At 44.9% G+C, this 9,296-nt stretch overlaps 1 protein-coding gene across 1 annotated transcript; it reads right to left on the bottom strand.

The window, feature by feature from the left end:
* Nucleotides 1-378: 378 nt before the first annotated feature.
* Nucleotides 379-9,045, bottom strand: LOC101770061 (DNA-directed RNA polymerase II subunit 1). The gene is made up of 14 exons (XM_004972752.2): nt 8,701-9,045; nt 7,610-7,873; nt 6,782-7,081; nt 6,536-6,694; nt 6,196-6,357; nt 5,890-6,110; nt 5,664-5,805; nt 5,236-5,571; nt 4,867-5,153; nt 4,502-4,760; nt 1,270-4,388; nt 1,083-1,154; nt 920-979; nt 379-828 (listed from the first exon to the last, which is right to left on the bottom strand). The coding sequence occupies exons 1-14, from the start codon at nt 8,782-8,784 to the stop codon at nt 735-737; spliced, it is 5,559 nt and encodes a 1,852-aa protein (XP_004972809.1). The 5' UTR covers nt 8,785-9,045; the 3' UTR covers nt 379-734.
* Between the last annotated feature and the right edge of the window lie 251 nt (nt 9,046-9,296).

The following is a 9,296-nucleotide window of genomic DNA, read 5'->3' as shown; positions in this document are numbered from 1 at the left end:
TAGAGCCAATACCACCTCCAATTATAAATACTTATTACGCTTTGACTTCTAAAACTTTAACCATTGCTAATCTTTCAAATTATCTGACTTAGAGAAGAAAAAAAAGGTCATATGACTTCATAATTCCCTATATTCCTCATGTAATTATAAAATTATATTCCAAAGAAAAATTAATAGTCAAAGTTGTAACCCAGAGCCAAAACAACGGAAGTTTGGGTGGCGAATTGGCCATACGGCCCACACTACGCTTAACTTTTCTCCGTCTAGGCCTTATTTGGGTGGGCCTAGATGCAGCCCAGTCCATGTGAGATTTAATCTAACCACGACACCAACCGCAACACATTCCAGCCAAGCTAAACTTTACACAAAACAGCCTGCTGAAATACCAATAACCCTGCCTATGATCCGTAACAGCAACATTACAACGAAAAAATCAGCTCCGACGGCATACACGAACAGGTATAATATTCCCGTCGCGATCTTACATCATTACTAAATATGTTATTCTGAACAGCCACCCACGGCTAACCGCCAAGTGGTGAGCCACTTAGCAAGGAGCCGGCACAGTTCAGTCTTTAGCTCTTGTACATGGGATCACACATAAACAACTCAGCCGCTATTAGCAGCTCTAGGAAACAAGGTTCCTCTCACTGTTCATCAACCAAATAAAAACTTCAGGGAAAAAAGTATCGCGACAGGTTCATTCTTCCTATGCAATCCTTTTCTCAGCAGCTTCAACGAGCGCTCTCGTCGTCCTTGTCATTAGTAGCTTGCCCCGTGGATGATGGGGAGTACCCAGGTGCAGTGGGGGAGTAGCTTCCAGTTGGGCTGCAGCGTGGAAATTTAAGTTTGTCAGAATACAAATGATGTCTTTCACGATAAGGTAGATTGAGATATGCCTGGCACTGCGATGACATGCCTGTAATTTGGAGAGGTTGGGCTGTAATCTGGGCTAGGTCCCCCAGAAGTGTTGAATGGGCTGCAGAAATCAGGTGATGTGTAAGATGGGACAGAAGAACAATAGTACTGAAATGGAATATCTGAAGATGCAACATAGGTGATGAAATATGAATGACACTCACCTCGTTGGACTGTATGATGGACTTGGTTGTGAATATGATGGTGATGTAGGAGAGTAAGTCGGTGAAGTTGGACTGAAAACAGAAATAGTAACATTCAATACAGATATGTATGGACAGTACACAACGCGACAACACTATTATTGTTTGCCAAAGCTATACACACAGATCTTTGTAGAACTGTACTCACCTGTAGTTCGGAGAGGTCTGACTGTATGGAGTCATCCTTGGACTGCTTGGAGAGTAAGCATGCGAAGGGCTGTATTTGGCTGATGAAGGATTGTAGCTCGGAGAAGTAGGACTGTAGCTCGGAGATGTCGGGCTGTAACTTGGTGATGTTGGGCTGTATCCAGGCGAGGTAGGGCTGTATGCAGGTGATGTTGGGCTGTACGAGGGGGAGGTAGGACTGTATGATGGGGATGTAGGGCTGTATGAAGGAGATGTAGGGCTGTATGAAGGCGACGTAGGGCTGTAAGACGGGGATGTTGGGCTATAAGAGGGGGATGTGGGGCTGTATGCAGGAGAGGTAGGGCTATATGCCGGCGAGGTTGGACTATAAACCGGCGAGGTGGGGCTGTAGCTTGGTGATGTAGGACTATAGCTAGGAGATGTAGGGCTGTAGCTTGGTGATGTAGGACTGTAGCTAGGAGATGTTGGGCTGTAACTTGGAGATGTGGGCGAGTATGATGGACTGGTGGGCGAGTAAGTTGGACTGGTTGGGGAATAATTCGGGCTTGTAGGACTGTAAGTGGGAGAGCCAGGTGTATATGATGGTGAGGTGGGACTATAGCTTGGTGAAGCAGGGCTGTATGATGGAGAAAGGGGGCTATATCCTTTTTCTGGGGTGAAAACTGGCGATGATGGACTGTATCCCCCCGATGATGGAGAGTAGCCACCTGGTGACGGGAATGGTGAGAACGCCATGTGCCCAACATATGGTGAGAATGAAGCATCTGTGTTAATGGGGGAAGCCCTGATGTTCGGACTAAGCAGATAACTTGGCGACATCATTCCTTCATGATAGGGTGTCCCAGAGATGGGTGAACGTGCTGGTGTCATGCCAAAGTCCAGACCTTCCACATAGCTTGGGAGTTGAAGTTCAATCGCCTGCTGCAACATCTGGTCGTTCAGATATAGCGCACAGCCTCCAGTACCAATAGGAGCAAGCTGTCCAAGCATAATGTTCTCAGTGACACCTCTCAGGAGGTCAGCTTCAGCATATACAGCAGCATCAAGCAAGATGTCGACAGTCTCTTCAAAGGAGCATCTCATAAGAGGTCCAGTATCATTTCGATTGATGCCGTGCCTTGTAATAGCCATCAGGTGACCTCTGTATGTCATTGTATCGCAAAGAATGGCCAGATGCCTGTAGTTCACATAGGATCCATCAAAAGATATGACCACCCGAAGCTCATCCAAGAGAGATCGACGGACAGCCTCGATTCCAAGAACCTCAATCACTTCAATCAGATGGTTACTTGTTGTCCTTGTAGCATCAACATCCTCATGACACATGACAGCCAAGAGATTCACACCTTCCGTATCAAGCATCCACTCATTATCTGCTTTGAAGCCTTCACTTTGGTCAAATTTATTGACCTTCCCATGTTTGATGAACACTTTGTTGATATCTGGAATGCCTCGAAGCGCCATCTCTGTCAACATGTTGCCCTCTATCTTCTTGAGGAAGACATCATCCTCAGCAGATTCGTCTTGTATTTCTCCTTTTGGAGCATCATCATTTGTGATGCGGATACGGAGGATGAGCTTATCTGCATTATCATCATTAAATATGCACGATAGGTCATCATCAAATTCACGGTTTATCTTCTCTGCAATATCAGCCATGCTCAACTTCTTATCAATCATCATCTCACGATTAAGCTCAATACGCAGCAGCCAAGGAGAAATCTTATCCGGGTCGATATCCTCATCAGGCATTTCATAATATGACCGGACAAACTCCACATCCTCTTCAATAATAGTTCCTAGAGGATCAGGGTCATACCATATCTCAGTGGCATGGGTTACACTGCGCAGTGTGGTGTACTCCAGAGCACACTGAACATTCTTAGCCAATTCTTTCTTCTTGTTCACCTCAGGCTTCAGGTAAACAGACAAAGATGGAGTCTTTATCTTCTTGGCAACATTAATGATCTCTCTCAACCTGGGAACTCCAAGAGTGACATTCTTGGCACTGACACCAGCATAATGGAAGGTATTCAGGGTCATCTGAGTCGCTGGTTCTCCAATGGACTGTGCAGCCACACATCCAATCATTTCACCAGGGGCCACCAATGACTGAAGGAACCTTGATTCAATCTCACCAATAACCCATTCAAAAGCTTCCTTTGTAAGCCTGTATTCCTTCAAGACCCTCTTGCTAGCAAATGTGCTACGGAGCAGGATATTGAAAAACAAGGTTGCATTCTTCTGAGCCTCAATGCTCATAGCATCATCACCAGGTACAACCTTGAGTCTTTCTTGCAGTTTATCTATCGCTTCCACAATTTCCATCGGATGCATGTCAGAAGGTCTTCTAAAATCAATCTTGAATGTCTTCTGGGCATTCCAAATAAGCCGCTTGAGGTTCACAGGCATAGGCCATGAATTGTCACCAGTTGTGGTGATCTCAGTCCCAAGCTGGAACCGGTCAGCTTCTAGCTTTTGAACCTCTGCCTCAAACACATTTCTGAATTCACGTATTGTCTTCAAATCATCAACATGTTCAGGAAGCATGTAGTTAGGCCTCCAGTTCTCATCATCCAGCTCATAACGGAATACATTGTCAAACTCACCCTTCTTCATCTTCAGTGAGTCCAATTTTTGAGACTCAATCCAAACAGCATCCATACCATCTTCTCCATACAGAAACTGAATGACATCTCCCAGAGAGTTTCTTACAGTACCATCATATTTTACCATGATGTCCTCCATAGCTTTCACAAGTCTCCGCTGGATATACCCAGTTTCAGAAGTCTTGACAGCTGTATCAATAAGACCTTCTCTACCACCCATAGCATGAAAGAAGAATTCTTGTGGTGTCAGGCCTCGAAGGTAAGAGTTCTCAACAAAACCACGACTTTCAGGACCATAGTCATCTTTTGTGAAATGTGGCAACGTTCGATCGATGAAACCAAATGGTATCCGCTTGCCCTCAACATTCTGTTGTCCGACACAAGCAGTCATTTGTGAAATGTTAATGAAACTACCTTTTGAGCCTGCAGTGACCATAGCCTTCAAATTGTTGCTTTCAGACAAACTCTTCTGCGCACTGCTTCCAGCATCATCACGAGCCTTGTTAAGAACCTGGAATGGAAAGGAATTGGATTCAAGTTAAACAACTCAACTTAAAAGGCGAATACTCCTCTGCAAAGACTAACAAAGGCTACTAACAACACGAGCAACAAGAAAGATCGTACCTGGTTCACTCTATTTTCAAATGATTCCATCATGGTGCGTCCTGGCTCAGCTTCCAAATGCTTGTCTTGTGCTTGTTTGATAAGCTCCTTCACCTCATTCTTAGCTTTAGAAATTGTCTCGTTAATCTTTTCCATGGTGGCCGCATCTGCAATAGTATCCCCAATTCCAATACTGAAACCTTGTTGAAGCAACCAGTAGTTGACAAGCCACTGTGTATGACCTAAGAACTTGCGTGCAGCATCTGGACCAACCTCTTCCCTGAAAAGAACAAGTTAAAATGGAATTCACTTAGAAAATGGTAATGGGCAAAATTCTTATTCATATGCAACTCTCAAGTCACAAAATTTTGATGAAGTATGATTACCAAATGACATGGATAAGACTTCCAGAGCCTGTTCCAAGACTCTTTTTGCACAGTGTACCAGATAGAAGCTCTCCCTTCTCTATCCTGACCATCGTATCACCAGGAGTAATGAATCCTGTTTCTGTTTCAGAATGCCAGGCTGAAAACCGAATTAAATTTATTTGCTTAGGAATAATCAAGTTAAAAACTTGTTTCCCAGTCCAAATTGGCCTAGGTTTCAAAATGGCAGGTGCAGGAATCTTTCCATCGAAGTCTTGCCACCACATCAAGGTGTTCATAAATACATCCTGCAATAGAATTTTAAATGAGCCACAAAACAGAACAGAATACAATTGGAAAGGGTGAGCATGAAGTTTCTTTTTTATTTACCTTTTCAATGAGAGTGTCCCTTTTAGTAATTTTTCGACACCCAAGCAGTGTGTCCTGCACAATACCCATGACAGGCCTATTTGATTGTGGAGAGACAATGCATTTTGGCACCATCATTAACTCTAGAACTTCTGCCCTGGTCTCAAATGACTGGGGGACATGCATATTCATCTCATCCCCATCAAAATCAGCATTGTATGGTGAAGTGACAGACAAGTTTAACCGGAAAGTTGAGTAGGGCATAATTTTGATGCGATGCCCCATGATAGACATTTTATGAAGACTTGGTTGCCGATTGAAAAGAACAAAATCCCCATCATTGAGGTGCCTCTCCACCTGAGGAAATCAGGCAAAACGTGAGTAGAACATAAAACAAATTTACAATGACATCATTAGAAAAGCACAATTATTGAGAAGTTAATACTCACCTTGTAACCAAGCTCCAAATGCTGATCACTGCTTTTCTTCACATATCGAAGATCAAGCCTCTGACCATCTTCTCTGATAATGTACTTTGCGCCTGTCTTCCCTGGGGGAGGGTGAGGCCCATATTCCACAAGTTCCTTCAACCTGGAATAATTGGATTTAACTGCAGATGGTCAGCAAAAGCACAGAGGTTATATAACATTTGTCAATAACAGCAAGCTAGTCCACCTCTCGATGTTATATGGAGTGACAGTTTCAGGATATGTCAGGTTCAAAGCAATACTCCATGGTACTCCTAATTCATCAATGTTTATATTTGGATCTGGTGTGATAACAGTACGGGCTGAGAAATCAACACGCTTTCCCATCAAGTTTCCTCTAATGCGGCCTTCTTTTGCTTTCAGCCTGCTGCAAATTGATTTGATAGGCCTTCCAGAACGCTGTGTGGCCTAAGAATTTCAACAAAAAAATAAAGATTAGACTTTATCCTGGTGCCCAGAAAGTTCAACATAAATAACATTTCGACCTACTCACCCTGGGTTGGCCAGGAAGTTCATTATCAAAGTACGTCGCAATATGAAATTGCAATAGCTGAGCAAACTCTGTTATAATGTGAGCTGGAGCGCCATTTCTTTCTTGCCTCCTCAAGTTCTCATTATGCCGTATTATCATAGCTAATTGATGCGTCAAATCATCCTGTTTGCAACAGAAAGACCAAGAAGAATAACAGTGAGCTGTGAAAAAAATGCCTTTCTTTTACGCAGGGGCTGATGTAGAAGCCCTTAAACTTATATGTTAGAATAATAGCAGGGAGCATTATTTATCCATGCAACAACCATTAGACTCATAATAACTATAGTGGTACTATGCTTACCTCACTTCTGGAAGAAGTGTCCATCATGACAGATGGTCTAACAGGGGGTGGAGGAATCGGAAGAACCTGAAGTATCATCCAATCAGGACGGGCAAATTTGGGATTCAGACCCAACAGAAGACAGTCCTCATCACTTATACGCTTAAGAACATTAAGGACCTGGTCAAACAAGCCATGTAAGAAACCACATGATTACAAGAACATTCACAGAATGACTTGCGGAATTGAGCAGAGATATAGATATACCCTCTCAGCTGAGAGGATTTGCTTTCGTTCCACTGGCTCAGGGAGCTGATCTTGATCATCAGTTTTCTTCTTTGGAGCTTTAAACTCTGCAACCATCTTCATACCATCAACTGTAATATTTGGCTGCTGAGCACCGCAACCACCTCTTTTCTTAACAGGCTCGTCAGTGTCTTGCTGCTCCTGAACATCAAGGTCATCGCCACCTGCACAGACCTTTTTGCTCTTGCAAGCATCATATATTCTCTTCAATCTATTCTTTGGATTCCGGATTTTCAGAGCCTGCTTAAATTTGGTATCATCCTGCATGACAAAAATTGGATAAAGGGTAAATAACATGACATAAAGGTTTGGCAACATAAACGGTAAACATGATAAACATCCTAAGAACACGTGGAAGACTCAAAACTTGTGTGCGGTCAGGTTCCATTGTCGTCATGACAAAATAGCTTTTGGCAAGGGGCTAATACAATAAATGCAAAATATACACTTATGCACAGTCGCACATCAGCGTACAAGCTTCATCAAACGTATTAGAACAAAGGATAAATACATATTACGTTGAGGGAAGATAAAGGACAGGTAAAACAATTGCAGTTTACATGCCAAATTGATACCTGAACAAGTTCGTGCAAAGTGAGAAATGGTGCTAACGATGAACACCACCGAGTACAATAAAAACAACAAGCAAAATTTTTATATGCATGAATGGCAGGAAAACAGAAGGTTCTCGTATCATTTCAGTTTACCATGCGTCATATAAAAATCATAACTCCATCAAGTATAGTAAGATATACACACACATCCTGTAACATAACCAGGAAATTGTACCTCATCCGCGAGGATCTTGGAGCAGTTAAAGCAGACACAGCGCATAATGGAGAGCACAGTCTTAATGAAGCCGATGTGGAACATGGGCTTGGCAAGCTCAAGGTGTCCAAAGTGGCCTGGACACTCCGCCATCCCTGCCATGCATGTCTCGCACTTGATTTTCCGGTCAATAGTCCCCAATCGAGGGTCACTGAGCCCACCAGGCTTCGGCTTCCCCCTCTCCATGGTCTCTGCGTGTTCTATCTGAATCACCGACATTTGTCTCTACAAAGGCAGAAAGCAATAAATAGTAATCATTTTCTGTCCCCAGAAATACATTCCTCAAGCACGGCATATGAACAGGATGAACTTTTTAATGAAGTGTTACTATTGAGCCCAATAAAAATATACATTTGAACTCATCATTAATGCCACTTTATTGTTAACTAGCAAGTAATTCGTGTTTATATCCGTACAGACACACAACCGTTTCAGTTGCCGTTGAACTTGACTGAATCAGAACCTTACGACAAAAATTGATTTCATCACTGTATATGTATACAGATATGCCAAACAGCAAATCGCACAGCCACAACATACTGAATTGAAACTATACCATGCATTTAAGACTCACGACATCGACAGCACATTAGTTGCTCATATTTCTCAAAATCACAAAGCACAAGTGCTACATTCAAACTTATAACCATAGATCTCAACAGGGCAGTGCTATTTGCAGATAAAAATCACATATCTCCAATAGTCACAGTGGCGGTACACTCAATTCTTACTTGAGGATGCTCAAAATTTTAGGAATATGAAAGCCTATACAGTTGTACACATTCTAATTTACTGAATTCACCAAAACAGACACTCTGAAGCTGGTACTCAAGCTCAACCCACTCAAACCCGTCACGAATTACAGCAAAACGTGCACTGAATTTGAATCCTGTCCTGCAATCGAATTCGAGTTCATGACCAACTTAGTAAGCTAGCAAACACCCATCTCAGAGTCCACCAACACTACGCCCGCCCACTCAACCCGCCCGAACCACGAAAGCTAAGAGAGCCGGCGGCGGAGGGGAGGGTATGGGAGGGGCGAGGGGTATTACGATCTCGTCGGGGCTGAGGATGCCGAACTGCACGAGCTGGACCTTGGCCACCTCGGCCGGCGAGTACGGGAACCTCGCGTCCATCCCGGCCCCACCCGGCGCCGCCGCCGCCGGCGGCTACCACCACCACTTAGGGTTTCAGATCGCGGCGCCCCCGCCGCCCGCGCCCCCCGGCCGCCGCCGCGCGGCACCAAGCCACCCGCCCGGGGCGGTGCGCAGAGTGTAGTGTGTTTTTGGCGGCTCGGCCGGGTAGGAATCGAGCGGATCGGGCCCCGAGCACAGATCGCTCGCCCCCGCCGCGAGGTTGGGGGAAGGGGAACGGGGAGAGGGGTGCGTTTGAGGAAAGACCGAGGACAGGAGGGGTGGGGGTCTATTTATAGACGTAGCGTGCGCCGGGTTGGCTACCGTGCGCTGGCGTGCGCGTGGGCGGGTGGACGCGTGGGCTCGGTGTATGGAGTGCGGGTGGAGGCGGTGCTGGGGGATGGGGTGGTGTATGTGGACCGTGTCCGGGGATGGGGCGCGGGAGCCACGGGAAACCGCCCATTGGGCGGGTGGTGTGGGACGTTGGATCGGGGAGAGACGGTGGGGATGGGCTC

This window comes from Setaria italica, chromosome VI (assembly GCF_000263155.2).
Source record: "Setaria italica strain Yugu1 chromosome VI, Setaria_italica_v2.0, whole genome shotgun sequence".
NCBI lineage: Eukaryota > Viridiplantae > Streptophyta > Magnoliopsida > Poales > Poaceae > Setaria > Setaria italica.
This window is presented reverse-complemented; position numbering and strand designations above follow the sequence as displayed.

Coding starts and splice junctions, on each gene's coding strand:
- LOC101770061 (XM_004972752.2), bottom strand. CDS start 8,784: ATGGACGCGAGGTTCCCGTACTCGCCGGCCGAGGTGGCCAAGGTCCAG. Junction 5,806..5,889: donor ACTCCATATAACATCGAGAG/GTGGACTAGCTT, acceptor CAATTATTCCAG/GTTGAAGGAACTTGTGGAAT. Junction 1,155..1,269: donor CAGACCTCTCCGAACTACAG/GTGAGTACAGTT, acceptor TTCTGTTTTCAG/TCCAACTTCACCGACTTACT.